The sequence below is a fragment of the Astatotilapia calliptera genome, chromosome 4 (genome assembly GCF_900246225.1).
Source record: "Astatotilapia calliptera chromosome 4, fAstCal1.2, whole genome shotgun sequence".
Lineage (NCBI taxonomy): Eukaryota > Metazoa > Chordata > Actinopteri > Cichliformes > Cichlidae > Astatotilapia > Astatotilapia calliptera.
Window position 1 is genome coordinate 25,375,022 of NC_039305.1, and position 17,826 is coordinate 25,392,847.

At 46.9% G+C, this 17,826-nt stretch overlaps 1 protein-coding gene across 1 annotated transcript; it reads right to left on the reverse strand.

Moving 5' to 3' along the window:
• Nucleotides 1-4,160: 4,160 nt before the first annotated feature.
• On the reverse strand, nucleotides 4,161-5,782 carry LOC113020067 (pleckstrin homology domain-containing family F member 2-like). Its single transcript, XM_026163734.1, has 2 exons — nucleotides 5,519-5,782; nucleotides 4,161-5,249 (listed from the first exon to the last, which is right to left on the reverse strand). The coding sequence occupies exons 1-2, from the start codon at nucleotides 5,763-5,765 to the stop codon at nucleotides 4,654-4,656; spliced, it is 843 nt and encodes a 280-aa protein (XP_026019519.1). The 5' UTR covers nucleotides 5,766-5,782; the 3' UTR covers nucleotides 4,161-4,653.
• Nucleotides 5,783-17,826: the final 12,044 nt, after the last annotated feature.

Consider the following 17,826-nt stretch of genomic DNA (forward strand, 5'->3'; position numbering starts at 1 on the left):
GATCACGCTTCAGAAGCTTTGCAATTTTGAGACTGCTGCATCCCTCTGCAAGATATCTCACTATTTTTGACTTTTCTGAGCCTGTCAAGTCCTTCTTTTGACCCATTTTGCCAAAGGAAAGGACGTTGCCTAATAATTATGCACACCTGATATAGGGTGTTGATGTCATTAGACCACACCCCTTCTCATTACAGAGGTGCACATCACCTAATATGCTTAATTGGTAGTAGGCTTTCGAGCCTATACAGCTTGGAGTAAGACAACATGCATGAAGAGGATGATGTGGACAAAATACTCATTTGCCTAATAATTCTGCACTCCCTGTACATAACAAGAGAGAAACAATGACTGGACTGTGCAATGTGGATTTCGGTAAGTGTATAAAAGAGGCAACATTTCCTTGTTCCATGTGGTCATAAACAGGTTGCTCTTCATTCTAAGAAAGAGCTGGATGTTTACAGAAGATGTGACGGTGTCACCATTTAGTTAGAAAAACAAAACAAAGCTACACTGTCAAAAAAAAGTTCTGCAAGTGTTTAAACCATTAAAAAAAATAAAGTAATCATTTAAAGCACAAAAAATGATGAAAGGAGGTTAAAGTTTTATTGATTTTTGAGATTATGAAGCTTTTGCCTCAGGCCTGTGTCAAGAAACATTAAAGCTATGGAGCAGTTCCAATAAAAAGTTGTGCTGTTACATATTTGAAAGATTACCCACACAAATGTCTGTCAAAGAAATTGTTCATCCATCAGTGAAAGAACAGAAGATACTCTATCTATTCATTGGCACACCTTCAAACCTGGTAAGAAGACGGTAAGAAGTAAGAAGTGCAGGGCACATAAGGAAGGTAAATAACAAATATGCACCTTTACTGGCGTAATGCAAAAACAGGAAAAAGTCCCAAAGAGCTAAGCTGTGCACAAGGAAATAAAACAGAACAGGAATCCAACACCTGAGCACAAGAAAAAGGAAGACAGGTGAACACCTTAACAAAGGGGAAAGTCAAGACTATCCACTACGTTGACAAAAGTATTAGGCCAAACTCTTTGAATCTTTGAATTTAGATGTTTTCAGTCCTGTGGCCATAGGTGTGTAAAATGTAGTACCAAGCCATGCAGTCTGCCTTTATAACATATTGTTTGTGAATGAACAGGTTGTTCTTAAGAGCTCACTGAATTTGAGTGTGATAGTGTGATAGGATGCAACAGTTGCAACAAGTTAGTTTGTGAAATTTCTTTGGTCCTACATGTACAACAATCAGCTGTTAGTGCTATTGTTGCAAAGTGGGAACCACAGCAACTTAGCCATGAACTTTTAGAACGTGTTCTCGCTGAGTGCTGAGTCTATAGTGTGTAAAAATCACCAACGCTCTGTCAACTCAAAGCTGCAGAGTTCCAAACCTCACAGAGAGCTGGGCATCTTTTATGCCCAGCTCTCCTCCACTCTCAACATACCCTGGAATAGCAGCTCGAAGAAGGCTCACAACACCATATGTTGAGAGTGGAGGAGAGCTGGGCATCTTGTATGCCCAGCTCTCCTCCACTCTAAACATACCCTGGAATAGGAGCTCTCAGGATGGTCACATAAATCAGTCAACCTCAAAGAGCAATTAATATTACTCCCCAACATTATCATATCTGCTATACATAATAATAATAATAATAATAATAATAATAATAATAATTAAAAGAATGCCAAATATATCCAAGATACTGACAGGTGAGGGGATAAACTTTCAACAGTTAAAGCAGCACATCATCTGCCAAAGCCAGTGGCCTATTTTTCATATTTCAAGTAAGCAGTCTGAATCTGTACCAAGATCTTCATTTCCTCATGCTCCACCTCTTCACCCACTTTCAGGAAATTCGCTGACAGATATACAAACAGACAAATAGCTCTATGTGTCTGATCATATTGTAATTAAAGCATGGGAAGCCCCAAGCATCCCGACAATGTGGTATTTTACTTTTGAACACTAGGTGTTCTAGTCTTTGTGGCTGTACTTCTATTAAACTTCTCAAAAGGGATTCATGTATTTTTTCTTAAACCAACAAGTATTTATTTGTACTTCATGCTCTGTGTTGACCAGTATATCAGTACTAGTGCTGATATTAAATGGGTTCTGTGGAAACCATTCCACGTGACTGAGCGAGAAGCAGTTTGCCTCTCAGTCTAATAAACCCTTCACTGCACAAGGAGCCATTTTTGGTAACTTAAATGGACATCAACATTGACCTCGTTATGACTCACTGTGATTTCGTAGAACCAGGTGAATTTCTTCCAGTCAATCAGCAAAGATCAGGTTATGTGGCAGATAATGCAGTGAGATCACTGCATCAGCTCGATCAGCCTGAAGTATTTCAAACTTCAGCGTTCTTCAAGAATTCAGGAAACTGGGTGTTTTTGGCCTTAGCTACTCACACACTTGTCATCATCAGAGATGGGCAGTAACACGTTACAAGTAATGTATCATTGTAATCCGATTACTTTTTTCAAGTAATGAGTAAAGTAAGGGAGTGTTTTACTTGCATCTATTTGAAATAGTGAGTGTAAACAGAAAAAAATATATCTTATTTTATATTCTGGAATATGCAGAAAATAGGTTTAATTGTCAAAGACTGTTGCATATAATTTAATTTTTGCTTGATGCAATGTGCACAAAGTTAAAAGATTAAAACTAATAAAACAAGTTTTGAAAAGAGACTTTTTTATTTGATTACATTTTGTATGATGTATTATGCAGAAAAAGTAGAATTGGGCTGAAAGGTCTATTGCTTTATTGCCTATTCAGGTTGTGTATCATGTTTTTAAAAAGTAACTAAGTAACTGAGTAACTAACTACTTTTGAAAATAAGCAGTCAGTAAAGTAACGGGATTACGTTTTTTTGGAGAAGTAATCAGTAATTAGTTACTAATTTTTTTTTTCAAGTAACTTGACCAACACTGGTCATCATAACATCAAACAGGGGTAACTTAATGAAACCCTTGCATTAGAAAAACTTAAAAGATTGTTTAACTTTTAGAAATTAGTGAAATGTGTAGTATAAAGATGGTGACCTGTTTACTTAAAATTAGCAGCAGGTATTAGACATTGACCAGACGGATCTAAGGAGCCATGATATCTCCAAAACAAAACAAAACAAAACAAAACAAAACAAAACAAAACAAAACAAAACAAAACAAAACAAAACAAAACAAAACAAAACAAAAAACAAACAAAAAAAACTCCAGAAAAACAAAAAACACTCCTAATAAATAAATAAATAAATAAAAAAATAAATAAATAAATAAATAAATAAATAAATAAACATAGAACATAGGTAAACAGGATATTTGATGTTGCCAGAACCTTGCATATCACTGTACAGTGATCCAGTGACAGATTTGACCCATTTATACATCATTTTCTTTATTCATTTATTTTTTGTGACCTTATAATAGTTTTATTATACTTAAATCACATATATTGGTGTTTACTTTTACTGTAAGTCTTATTACTGCTAAAATTAACGGAATAATTCAATATTTATAATTTATTTAATTTTAATTGAGTTGCATACAAAAAATGTGCAGAAACCACCACTAGTTAGAAGGCAATTTGTCTACTTCTTGTTACATAGTTACAATTTCTACATCAGTATTTTGCTTTCAGTCGATTTACTGTTCTTTCAAAACTGGCTGACTGACTCAAAAATGTACTCGCTTTTGTTTTGGAGCTGTCTACTGTATTAGGATGTGCTCGATTCAGAGAGTTAACTAGAATGAACTTAAATCTTTGAAAAGAAGTGTAAATGTTTAGCCACATTCTGTTATTACCGCATTATTATAGCAGCGTCATCAAGTACTGTAACACTAGGACGTGCTACAGTTTGATATGTATGTTTGTATGTTATATTTATGAAAAATGCCAGTGAGAAGAAAATGATGATAAATCAATGGTGCTGTAAAGGTTCTGTGTGTTTTCCCGAATGGTTTTTATATACATGCTTATTGGAAAAATGTATACTGTGGGTGAGGAACTATATACGGTTACTTCACTGACCTTGACTTGCACAATAAAAACCCCAAAAAGTCACAGAAGTACAAGAAAACACTGTAATATGCTCCAATAAGACTCTGAGGGCTAAACAGAGGACTTATTACTAAATGATGAGATTTCAGTGTTGTAATAACATCTCTCACAAATTGATTATCTGCACTTTATTGTTGAGGTTAAGGAGCAGCAAAAGAGCAGATACTGGATGCAAATACTTTACATGCATTCAAACAAAGAAACATGCATTCAGAGTCACATGCACAGGGAGAAGACAGTGCTTTTTGGAATAGAAATATCCTTTATTGTGAAATTCAGCTGTTCCAGCAGCAAAGTGACAGGCAGATGGAGCATTATTCATTTAACTAGCATGGTTAATGGCACTGAATATGTACAAAGATGATATATTCTTGTCTTTTTAAAATGATTTTTTCGACTCACTCCTGATTTGTTATTTACAGTGCAAATTGTTGCGTGTACAGCCTAAGATTAAAACACAAATAGAAACAAACAAATAATACGTCGTCACATTTATCTTTACATTTATGTAACTTCATGTAAGAAAATCAACTTTCTGTAATCTGAATCCATTCAAAAGCGTCTTTGTTGCAGTTTATTGGCTACTGTGATGGTATTGACTTTGGGTAATCATAAATGCTCAGCCGTTCCCAAGTCCCGTTTTTGGTGTCCAGCCAGTTGCTGGGAGAATAGAGCCCTATCTCTCCTTCCTCCACTTTCTCATTTTCCTCACCAGAAGGACAAAACTCTTCCTCCTCTGAGCTGCTTTTCCCGGCGCTGTCTCCCCTGTCGCGAAACTTCTCTTCATTAATATTCTTGTAGCAGAAACTGCAGATCCTCAGCTTTTTAGTGGGGTGGATGTGATCGATAACGGCACGTTGCTTGGAGCATGAATTGCAGACCAAGAAGCCGCAATTCCTGCAGTGGTGTCGACGATTGACCCCACTAAACTTTGTAGAGAGGCACCGCATGCATTTGCAAGCAGCCGGATCAGGAATCCAGGAAACAGCAAACTTCTTGGAAGGTTTGCGGCTGGTGCCCTGCATTAGGCTGGACCGGCATTCATTGATGTGCTCTATCCAGGCCTTCTTCTCCTCGTATGAAGGGGCGGACACAAAAAAAGACTTGCTCGGTGTTCGGATCAGCCACTGATGCTTGAATATGTCACTGTCCTCCAGGTCTTCCAGCTCAATGTCCTCTAAAATCATAGTGAATTTGATAACAACATAAAAATTACATGGATAAAATGGTATGAGCAGAAAGCTGAACATATGAAGTTAAATTAGCACAGCACACTTGCTATTTTCTACTTGCCAGTCATATTATGAACAGTATTCAATAGTGTTGGCTCTTCTTGAAGCTTTTGTCTATATTTCTTTCTCTTCAGTCATAAAATTGTTTTTTGGCAGTTTCACATTAATCTTCTCACAGTAGGTTAGCTGCAGGAAACGCAGATGAATGTCTCACCTAAAGGGATGATCTTCTGCTTTTTGTACCAGCGACCAGGCACAACAATGCTGCCGTACACCAGAATATCAGTGAAGAGGAAGAGGATTTTCTGCTGTATCTTCTTGCGACCCTGCTTAAACACAGTTCCCTCTCCGATTAGAATCCGGCCCGGCTTGGACAAGGGCTTCCCTGCTTGATGGAATGAACTCTCCACCGCCTGCACACGCTCTTGGTTCTCTCGTTCAAAGGTTGGGTGATCCATCATTTCTTTGGTGTGAACAAGTTGTGCAGCTTGATAGTGTCTGAACTCCAGAGTGCCTTTTTAAACTATTGGTGGTGATGTAACGGGGCGGGCCAAGTGACAAACATGTTATACTGGAAGGCAAGAAAAGGGAGTAGTGAGGCAGTACTTACTGGAAAAATAGAAACTGGTCAAACAAAACAATCAAGAAAGAAAGAACATTTTAAAAAAGTGGAGTCGTTATGGAAAGATTATACAGTATTACATATTTATAAGTTGCTTTAAACGAGGAAAGCTCCCTTTTGTGCAACAACAACTTTCACTTGCTATTTCCAAAACAATATCTTAATTCTTATTTGGCAGAAGAGTGCACGGTAAAATCAACAGTATGATTGTCTCCCTCTGCAGAGTCACTTCACAGAGAGGTGCAGGAATGTCAGAATTCTTTTCCCGTCCTTAATGAAAAAACAAAATAAATTATGCTTGCACAACATTGCTCAATCAGTATGAGCATTTTTATGGAGAATGCGAACATAAGTTTTGACCCTTTGGGTTAGAGGTGGGATGCCCGGCAGGCTGACTTTATGATTCTTATCGCCTTGCTAAAAGACTTCTAGAGTGAGATTGTTTTCATTTTTAAAGTTTTTTGTTTTAAAAAGTTTGTTTTGTTTTCTCCTCCTTGAATCGCTACCTTATCGTGGTGGAGGGGTTTGTGTGTCCCAGGGATCCCAGGGGCTATGTTGTCTGGGGGCTTTTGCCCCCTGGTAGGGTCTCCCATGGCAAATTGGTCCTGGGTGAGGGACCAGACAAAGAGCGATTCAGAAGACCCTTATGAAAAGGATATCGAGGGAACAGTTTACCCTGCCCGGGATAGGGTTACCGGGGCCCCGCCCTGGAGCCAGGCCCGGGGAGGGTGCCCGAGGGCAAACGTCTGGTGGCCGGGCCTTAGTCCATGAGGCCCGGCCGGGCACAGCCCGAAGGGGAGACATGGGCCCATCCTCCCGCAGGCCCACCACCCGCAGGAGGCGCCATAGGGGTTGGGTGCATTGTGTGCCGGGTGGCGGCCAGGAGCGGAGGCCCTGGCGGACTGACCCCCGGCTGCCAAAACTGGCAATAGGGACATGGAATGTCACCTCTCTGGTGGGGAAGGAGCCTGAGTTAGTGCGTGAGGTTGAGAGGTACCGGCTAGATATAGTCGGGCTCACCTCTACGCATGGCTTGGGCTCTGGAACCAGTCTCCTGGAGAGGGGCTGGACTCTGTCTCAGTCTGGAGTTGCCCCTGGTGAGAGGCGGCGGGCTGGGGTGGGTATTCTAATATCCCCTCGGCTTGCTGCCGGTACGTTGGGGTTTTTCCCGGTGGACGAGAGGGTTTGTTCCCTGCGCCTTAGGGTCGGGGAACGGGTCCTGACTGTCATCTGTGCTTATGGGCCGAGTGGCAGTTCAGAGTACCCAGCCTTCTTAGAGTCCCTGGGGGGGGGGTGCTGGAAGGTGCTCCACCTGACCTGGAGACTCTGTTGTCCTGCTGGGAGACTTCAATGCTCACGTGGGTAACGACAGCGAGACCTGGAGGGGCGTGATTGGGAGGAACGGCCTCCCTGATCTGAACCCGAGCGGTGTTTTGTTATTGGACTTCTGTGCTAATCACAGTTTGGCCATAACGAACACCCTGTTCGAACATAAGAGTGTCCATAAGTGCACGTGGCACCAGGATGCTCTAGGCCGTAGGTCGATGATCGATTTTGTAATCGTATCACCAGACCTGCGACCATATGTTCTGGACACTCGGGTAAAGAGAGGGGCTGAGCTGTCAACTGATCACCACCTGGTGGTGAGTTGGATCAGGTGGCGGGGGAGGACGCTGGACAGACCTGGTGCACCTAAACGCGTAGTGAGGGTGTGCTGGGAACGTCTAGCAGAGGCCCCGGTCAGCGAGATCTTCAACGCACACCTCCGGCAGAGCTTCAACAGCATTCCGAGGGAGACTGGGGACATTGAGGCCGAATGGACCATGTTCAGCGTCTCCATTGCCGAAGCTGCTGCATTGAGCTGCGGCCACAAGGTGGTTGGTGCCTGCCGTGGTGGTAATCCCCGAACCAAATGGTGGACACCAGAGGTGAAGGGATCCACCAGGCTGAAGAAGGAGTCCTATCGGGCTTGGTTAACCTGTGGGACTCCGGAGGCAGCCGACAGGTATCGACAGGCCAAGCAGAATGCGGCTCGGTCAGTGGCTGAAGCAAAAACTCGGGTGTGGGAGGAGTTCGGGGAGGCCATGGAAAAAGACTTTCGGACTGCCTCGAAGAGATTCTGGCAAACCGTCAGGCGTCTCAGGAGGGGAAAGCGGTGCTCTACCTGCACTGTGTATAGTGCTGGCGGAGCGCTGCTGACGTTGACTGAGAAAATTGTCAGGCGGTGGAAGGAATACTTTGAGGACCTCCTTAATCCCACTGACACGTCTTCCAAGGAGGAAGCAGAGTCTGGGGATGAGGGGAATGACCCGCCAATTTCCGGGGGCGAGGTCACTGAGGCAGTTAAACAACTCCTTGGTGGCAGAGCCCCTGGTGTTGATGAGGTCCGCCCCGAGTTCCTGAAGGCTCTGGACGTTGTAGGGCTGTCTTGGTTGACACGCCTCTGCAATGTTGCGTGGAGATCAGGGGCAGTACCTGTGGACTGGCAGACCGGGGTGGTGGTCCCCATCTTTAAGAAGGGGGACCGGAGGGTGTGTTCCAACTACAGGGGGATCACACTCCTCAGCCTCCCTGGGAAAGTCTATGCCAGGGTGCTGGAAAGGAGAGTTCGTCCGCTAGTCGAACCTCGGACACAGGAGGAACAATGCGGTTTTCGTCCTGGTCGCGGAACACTGGACCAGCTCTTTATCCTCTCGAGGATACTTGAGGGTGCATGGGAGTTTGCCCAACCAGTCTACATGTGTTTTGTGGACTTGGAGAAGGCATTCGACCGTGTCCCTCGGGGTGTCCTGTGGGAGGTGTTGCGGGAGTATGGGGTGTCTGGCCCATTGCTACGGGCCATTCGATCCCTATACGACCGTTGCAAGAGCTTGGTTCGCATTGCCGGCAATAAGTCGGACTCGTTCCCGGTGGGTGATGGGCTCCGCCAGGGCTGCCCTTTGTCTCCGGTTCTGTTCATAATTTTTATGGACAGGATTTCTAGGCGCAGCCAAGTGGCGGAGGGCTTTCGCTTTGGTGGCCTCAGAATCTCATCTCTGCTTTTTGCAGATGATGTGGTTCTGTTGGCTTCATCGGGTGAGGGCCTCCAGCTCGCACTGGAACGGTTCGCAGCCGAGTGTGAAGCAGCGGGAATGAGGATCAGCACCTCCAAATCTGAGGCCATGGTTCTCAGCCGGAAAAGGGTGGAGTGCCCACTCCGGGTCGGGGATGAGTTCCTGCCCCAAGTGGAGGAATTCAAGTATCTTGGGGTCTTGTTCGCGAGTGATGGGAGAAGGGAGCCGGAGATCGACAGACGGATTGGGGCTGCAGCTGCAGTAATGCGGACGCTGCACCGGTCTGGCGTGGTGAAGAGGGAGTTGAGTGTAAAAGCGAAGCTCTCAATTTACCGGTCGATCTACGTCCCTACCCTCACCTATGGCCACGAGCTGTGGGTAGTGACCGAAAGAACGAGATCGCGGATACAAGCGGCAGAAATGAGCTTCCTCCGAAGGGTGGCTGGCCTCTCCCTTAGAGATAGGGTGAGAAGTTCGGCCATCCGGGAGGGGCTCGGAGTAGAGCAGCTGCTGCTCCACATCGAAAAGAGCCAGCTGAGGTGGTTCGGGCATCTGACAAGGATGCCCCCTGGGCGCCTCCTGGGTGAGGTGTTCCAGGCATGTCCCACCGGGAGGAGGCCCCGGGGCAGACCCAGGACACGCTGGAGAGATTATATCTCTCGGCTGGCCTGGGAACGCCTTGGTATTCCCCCGGATAAGCTGGAGGAGGTGGCTGGGGAGAGAGAGGTCTGGGCCTCTTTGCTTAGGCTGCTGCCCCCGCGACCCGGCCTCGGATAAAGCGGATGAAGATGGATGGATGGATGGAAGTTTTTTGCTTTTCCATATTCTCACGGATCTTAGAAAAAAGAAGCATTTTTAACTTTTTATTTTGTGTTTTGTTTTTGTTTTTAGCTCTAACTCATGCAATGTGACGTTTTATGTCAGGGTAACCTGTAAAATGCTTCTTGATGAAACAACAGATTAAAATGGAATAACAAAGCAATCAAAGAGTTAAAATTCATAGTAAAACAGGTTATGAAACTCAGCCAGCCACATGTAAAACAAACACAGTGCACTGCTTTATGCTGCCAAGCCCTTGGCCTCTTTAATTCAGTTCTAAATATAGAAACTAACTATGCAAATTAGGCAGACAGGAGGTATTTATTTCATGCCTAAAGGCTTCTATGGGGTGTGCACAAGGCATAATTCCTGGATGTTTCTGTTATCGCAAAGGTTAGGATGCCTGGGTCGTCGACCCAGGGTTTTTGAGTTTATATTATTTATACTGTCTAGTTTTTGGTTTCTTTGAGTTCTATCTTATGGCTTAGGTCTCTGTCTTCTTTAGTTGCTCTGTCTCCCCTATCACCTGCATCCCCTTGTCTAGTTCGCGTCTATGTGTATCTTTAGTTCCTATATCCCCGTGTTCAGTCAGTGTTTGTGTCTGCCCTGTTCCAACGTCTCTGTTCCCTTTGTTATAGTGCCTGCCCGTGAGTCTGTTATGTTTCCTGTTTTACTTTGAAAGTCCATGTCTGATGTTAATGTGTCTGGTTTTGCTTCCCCCTTGTCTCGTTAGGCCTGATTTGCCCCAGCTGTGTTTCCCTCCTGTTACCCATTCCCTGATTGCTCCCTCTGTGTATTTAAGCCCTGTGTTTCTTGGTGTCTGTGTCGCGATCTACCGTTTATTTTGCTGTGTGTTCTGTCAATCCGCTGGTGTTAGTTTATTTTTGATCTTTTTCCAGTTATGTTATGTTTGAGTTGAGTTCAGCATTAAAGCTGTTTTCGTTTAAGTTCTGTCTCCGGAGTCTGCACTTTGGGTCCAATTACTGCCTGCACACAGCCTCACCTAACAGAAGATCGCGACCAGAACATGGACCCCGCAGACTCTTTTTCCTCGGAGTACAACACTGAGATGGAGCGGATGGTGAGCCTGCTTGACCGCATCGCCCAGTCCCCTGACTTGAGGACCATGGCAGTGGGGCTGAGTGCGGTGGAGGCCATCATTCGGTTTAATCCCCGGCTTAGCCAGTTTGCTAAGGACACTAAGTTGGACGACACCATTACTGCCTGGAGAGAGCAAGTCAAGGCTGGTGAGCTTGCTCTCTCTCTCTCTACATCTTCCCCACCGTTACTCCAGGACAACGCACACTCTCCTTCTGTTTCAACGCTGCCACGGACTTCCTCTCCCTCCCCACACCAGCTGGGTTCTCGTTCACCTGCCTTTTTCCTGGCAGCTATGTGGTCAGAGGATGAGGAGGTCGTCTCTTTTTCTCCACCGGTTCCTGTTTCCTCATCCCGAAGGAAACGGCGTTCTGGCCGCCGCCACAACAGAACTGTTGAGCAGTTTGACTCTGGACATTCTGACATCACACCCACTTCATCTGTTCTGCAAGCTGGTTCTGCTGGAGGGTCCGAGGGGCCTGTTCAGCCACCTGTCTCTGCTGAAAGCTCCGAGGGGCCCGTTCAGCCACCTGTTGTTCCTGCTGGGGGTTCTGGGGAACCGCTTCAGCCACCTGTCTCTGCTGGAGGGTCCGAGGAACCGCTTCAGCCACCTGTCTCCGCTGGAGGGTCCGAGGAATCGCTTCAGCCACCTGTCTCCGCTGGAGGGTCCGAGGAACCCGTTCAGCCACCTGTCTCCGCTGGAGGGTCCGAGAAACCGCTTCAGCCACCTGTCTCCGCTGGAGGGTCCGAGGAATCGCTTCAGCCACCTGTCTCCGCTGGAGGGTCCGAGGAATCGCTTCAGCCACCTGTCTCCGCTGGAGGGTCCGAGGAACCGCTTCAGCCACCGGTCTCCGCTGGAGGGTCCGAGGAACCGCTTCAGCCACCTGTCTCCGCTGGAGGGTCCGAGGAACCGCTTCAGCCACCTGTCTCCGCTGGAGGGTCCGAGGAACCGCTTCAGTCACCTGTCTCCGCTGGAGGGTCAGAGGAATCGCTTCAGCCGTCTCTTCCTGCTGGAGGGCCCGAGGAGCCCGTTCAGCCTCACGCCTCGTCAGCTGGAGGGCCCGAGGAGCCCGTTCAGCCTCACGCCTCGTCAGCTGGAGGGCCCGAGGAGCCCGTTCAGCCTCACGCCTCGTCAGCTGGAGGGCCCGAGGAGCCCGTTCAGCCTCACGCCTCGTCAGCTGGAGGGCCCGTGGAGCCCGTTCAGTCTCACGCCACCTCAGCTGGAGGGCCCGAGGAGCCCGTTCAGTCTCACGCCACCTCAGCTGGAGGGCCCGAGGAGCCCGTTCAGCCTCACGCCACCTCAGCTGGAGGGCCCGAGGAGCCCGTTCAGCCTTCTGCCACGTCAGCTGGAGGGCCCGAGGAGCCCGTCCAGCCGCCATTAGCCTCTGCTTCTGCTACGCCTGGTCCAGCTTCGGCCTCAGCCTCTGCAGCTCCGCCTGGTCCGGCCTCTGCAGCTCCGCCTGGTCCGGCCCCTGACTCTACAGCTCCGCCTGGTCCGGCCCCTGACTCTGCAGCTCCGCCTGGTCCGGCCTCCGAGGATTCAGTTTTGTCTGCCCCGGAGGTCTCCATGCTGTCTGTTCCTGCCCGTCCTGCTCGGCCTGCTCGTCCTGCTCGTCCTGTCCGGCTTGCACGTCCTGTCCGGCCTGCTCGGCCTGCACGTCCTGCTCGGCCTGCTCGTCTTGTCCGGCCTGCTCGTCCAGCCCGGCCTGCACGTCCTGCCCGGCCTGCACGTCCTGCCCGGCCTGCACGTCCTGCCCGGCCTGCACGTCCTGTCCGGCCTGCACGTCTTGCACGATCTGTCCGGCCGATGACTGGACGTCGTTGCCGTCATGGACAGCCCTCGGAACTACGCCGCCGTCATGGTCGGCCCCCTGAACTACTCCTCCGCCAGTGCCTCCCGCCCGGCCGGCCTCCTGACCTGCTCGGTCGCCGTCGCTGCCTCCCGCCCGCCCGGCCGGCCTCCTGATCTGCTCCGTCGCCGTCGCTGCCTCCCGCCCGGCCGGCCTCCTGATCTGCTCCGTCGCCACCAGTGCCTTCTGCCTGGCCATCCTCCTGAACTGTTTTCTGGGCTCTTGGACCATCGGCCTCCGGGCCGCCCCCCTGAACTTTTTTGAGACTATTGCCTGGGCCTCTGCGCCTTTCGTGAGCTCTTTTGTTTGTTTGCTTTTGGACTTTGCCTGGGCCTTGGTGCTGTTGTTTTGGACTTTGTTTCTGTGTTTTGTTCTGTTGCTTTCCGGGCTCCAGTGTTTGCACTTTTTTTTGTTTTGTTGTTTCGAGCCCTCCATCCTGTTTCCCCCGCCGCCCACCCTGGTTGGGTTGTTTGTTTTTGTTGTTTTTGATGTTTTGGTTTGGGCTGTCTGGAGGCCAGCCCTTAAGGGGGGGGTACTGTTAGGATGCCTGGGTCGTCGACCCAGGGTTTTTGAGTTTATATTATTTATACTGTCTAGTTTTTGGTTTCTTTGAGTTCTATCTTATGGCTTAGGTCTCTGTCTTCTTTAGTTGCTCTGTCTCCCCTATCACCTGCATCCCCTTGTCTAGTTCGCGTCTATGTGTATCTTTAGTTCCTATATCCCCGTGTTCAGTCAGTGTTTGTGTCTGCCCTGTTCCAACGTCTCTGTTCCCTTTGTTATAGTGCCTGCCCGTGAGTCTGTTATGTTTCCTGTTTTACTTTGAAAGTCCATGTCTGATGTTAATGTGTCTGGTTTTGCTTCCCCCTTGTCTCGTTAGGCCTGATTTGCCCCAGCTGTGTTTCCCTCCTGTTACCCATTCCCTGATTGCTCCCTCTGTGTATTTAAGCCCTGTGTTTCTTGGTGTCTGTGTCGCGATCTACCGTTTATTTTGCTGTGTGTTCTGTCAATCCGCTGGTGTTAGTTTATTTTTGATCTTTTTCCAGTTATGTTATGTTTGAGTTGAGTTCAGCATTAAAGCTGTTTTCGTTTAAGTTCTGTCTCCGGAGTCTGCACTTTGGGTCCAATTACTGCCTGCACACAGCCTCACCTAACAGCAAAGGGGTAAACAGTTGCCAGTAAAATTGTCAGTTGTGGACTGAAAGTAGAAGATAACCTATTTATTAATGAATAAATAAAAACAATGCACAACAATCCGATTGTTCAGTCTGACGTCACTAGCCGTGTCTGGACCTAAACTCTGCTGCAGGTCCATATATCAAACGATCACTATGGCATTACTGAGAGTTGAAAAACTGTCTAAAGTCTTTCATCTTTAATAAAATGATCAGCGTTCTGTTCTACCAGGTGTAATAATTGAGTTTAACATCCAGGCATCCATGAAAACGGAATTTATGATATTTAACGGAGTTAGAAGTTAGCAGGGAGTTAGCTCGCTAGCTTCTATCTAAATACAATATAGTATGTCCTGACTGCGGCGGTTTGGAAACAAATTAAAACGTACAGCTCTGTTATCACTTCCAACATAAATGAAGACAGAAAACTAAACAGCAGTGACGTTTGTAGGGTTACTGAAGTTTGGCTAGCTGGTATATAATGATGTGCTACGTGACTGCTAGCGACACAGCTATGTTAGCATAATATAAACAAGCTAACTTTTTTCCCACTCGATAAAAGTTAACGTGAGTGTTCTCGGTGGTCAGGAACAAATGTAATCGCATGGCAGGATGCTGTAAAAGGACCAAACTCCAGCCAGGAGAACAACTGAGATAATCCATCCACAATACGAGGTTAGTCATTCATATACTGCTGCATGGGCTGAGCTGTAGTTACATCCTAAGGTTTTAAAAACTGAGCTTAAATAAATGATTAGCGGTAATAAAAGCCGAGGGAGGTCAACAGTGATCACTGACTGTTTTAGGAGCTTTTTGAGATCAAATAGAAGAAAATACATAACATTAAGCACGTTAACAACACAAAAGCCATATTAAACGCAGACTACTTTAGGCCCGGAAGTAGGATTCGTCGTGTCATCACTGAACAACCAGATAAATAATGAACAATTATTAACTCTTTTTTTTTTTTTTGCCTGTACTTTAACAATGGGGCGATCGTGGCTCAAGAGTTGGGAGTTCAGGAGTTCGCCTTGTAATCGGAAGGTTGCCGGTTTGAGCCCCGGCTTGGACAGTCTCGGTCGTTGTGTCCTTGGGCAAGACACTTCACCCGTTGCTTACTGGTGGTGGTCAGAGGGCCCGGTGGCGCCAGTGTCCGGCAGCCTCGCCTCTGTCAGTGCGCCCCAGGGTGGCTGTGGCTACAATGTAGCTTGCCATCACCAGTGTGTGAATGGGTGGATGACTGGTTGTGTAAAAGCGCTTTGGGGTCCTTAGGGACTAGAAAAGCACTATACAAATACAGGCCATTTAACCAATCAGAATTGTTGTCTGAAGGCCACGAAGGATGCCCAACGGATTAATTTTTTCAAGTGGAGAAGATATGGTAATGCCATATGGTCCACTTGATTGGATCTATTTAATTTAATTTTATTAACAAATTGGACAGACAATTAGACAGAAGAAAGACAGAAAGAAAGAAAGGGAAAATTAAAAATAGAGGTGAAGGAGGACAGTAAGACAAGACACTGAGAAAATCCATTGGATCACCTGTTACAAGGAGAAAAAGAAAACAACAACAAGAGAACAACACAATACAGAGATCAAAGACACAACCTAGATACGTGTAAGTAACACTAAATACTAAATATTAAATTGTCGAGCAGCACGCAAGACTGACAGTGAACGATATGCTTTAAGGTAGCAGCCAAGGAAGATATAGTTTGTCTGTGAGCAAGCTTGAGTTCAAAAGGTTTATCCATGTAACGATCTGTTAGAGGTTGTGGGGAGACATAGCCCTGCCCCCAAAGCATGAAGCAGGCATGGACCCAGGCCCAGACATCCAGAGGCCCACCAGAGTGTGAAAGCCCAAAGAGGACCACCGGAGAGGCAACCGCGCCGGAAAGAGCTGAGGAGAGCTCCCAGATGTGAGGTCACCTGAGGAGTACGGTGCAGAAGCCACAGGGGGTGCGGTGTACGAGCCCCGCAGCCAGTTGCGCCAGAGCAGATTGAGCACAGGTTCCAGAGGTCCGAGGAACCCCACCCCCCGGAAGGGGCTGACCTGGCCTGCCAAGCAGCTGCTGGGAGTGAGCCGGGTACATACTGAGCGCCCAGTCCCGGACATCAACCACCAAGGCACCGACGGCTAAAGGCATCAGCCACCGGCAGGGGTGTCGTGGGTGGAGACAGGCCCTCCACACCTGGGGGGGCCTGAGATGTTCCCAGAGAGGAGGAGGTGGAGAGTCAACCGGACACACACCAGACACCAAGCTTACATTCCCACCCTCATGCAAACAATACAAATACTCAGCATCTCGCCAATGTGGAGAGAAACAGTAATGAACACCCATTCACACTCTCCAACGTACTCTATACTCCCAGGTCAGGTATCACCGCCCTCAGGGGGGCAATCAGCCCCCTGACCCAGGAGATGTTACCCTTTTCCCTGGGGTGGAGGCAAGCAGACTGCCCCCGGCCCAGCAGCCGCAGGGATGGCCCAGCGTCCCAGACCCCGACCATACTGTCAACTCCTCCCAGGCCCCTGCCCCCAGTAAGCAACCATTAACTATTAAATATATTGCGTTAATTTGTAGCCACTAGTTAGCTCAGCACAAAAACAGGCACGTGGAAATGAGCTAGCCTTGTTCTTTTTGTTTCTAATAATTAAATGGCAACATGTCAGTCTATTAATTATTATGCGGATAAAGCACATGTGCTTCGGATTTCACTTTTAATTTGCTCAGATTCTGGACTCTATAAGCAGTTCAGCTATGTATCCCCCTGCTAGGGGGTTCTGTATCAGGCTGGAGAGGCCCCAAAAGTGAACATTTAATCGTTTAAATGTGGGGAAGCCAGAGTACCCGGAGAGAACCCAAGCAAACACGGGGAGAACATACAACCACCACACAGAAAGACCCCAGCCTGATGGTGGAATCGAACTCGGGACCTTCTTGCTGTGAGACAACAGTGCGGCCCATCTCATCTTATGCATCTTATCTCAGGTGACCATTAACAACAATGCTGACGTACACCAAATTACCACTGAAGAGTGAGAATATTTTCTTTCTGATGCGCTTGATCAGAATAGTTCCTTCTCCAATGAGATCCAGCCTGGTTTAAACCCAGGGCACTGTTGTGGTTTGGAATGAATTCGCCACGGCCTGGATAAGTTTACGGTTCTCTCATTCAAAGCGCAACTCATCCATCATGTCTTTGGTATGAACAAGTTGTGCTGCTCAAGAGTCTCAGCTCAGGCTTTAAAAGCTTGCCAGTAAGTTGGGTTTTCAGAATGACAAAAATGTTATGTAAGTGTTTTGGAGTTTGTACATGCTTTGTCTCTAGGGCCACAGTAATATAGAGCCGACTCATAACAATCACAACAGTGTAAGGGATATTTAAGGCAAAGTAAGGGGATCAACAAAGTCATAACGAATATTTGCTTGGAAGCTTACAGAGTTGTTAAGATATTTATTTCTGAGTATCAGGGAGGCAGAATTTATTATTTGTGCTGTCACACTAGAAGAATTGTCAAATCTTATGCTGCTGTACATTTAGTTTAAAAATCACAACCAAAATGTGTTAAAAATGTATTTATATGTGCAGAGAGACATGTGCTCATACTGAAGATATTCTGTTTGATCTTCTCATGGACCTCAGAAAAAAAAGGTCAAAAAAAGTGTTTTAGTATAAGGCACAAAATGAATGTAGATAAAAGCAAAAACAGGTTAAAGGAAATAATGATGCAATGCTCTGTAGGAAGCAGGAAACGCCGACAGTTTCAAAGTCAAACATGCGTGAGACTTGTTGAGTAGCTCAGCTGGTTCATTTAAAAATAAACACACTGCTGCAAAGTCCTGTTGGCATGAGCATATCTTAATGAGGGAAAACAAATGCCAGTAACATTGCCAGTAAGT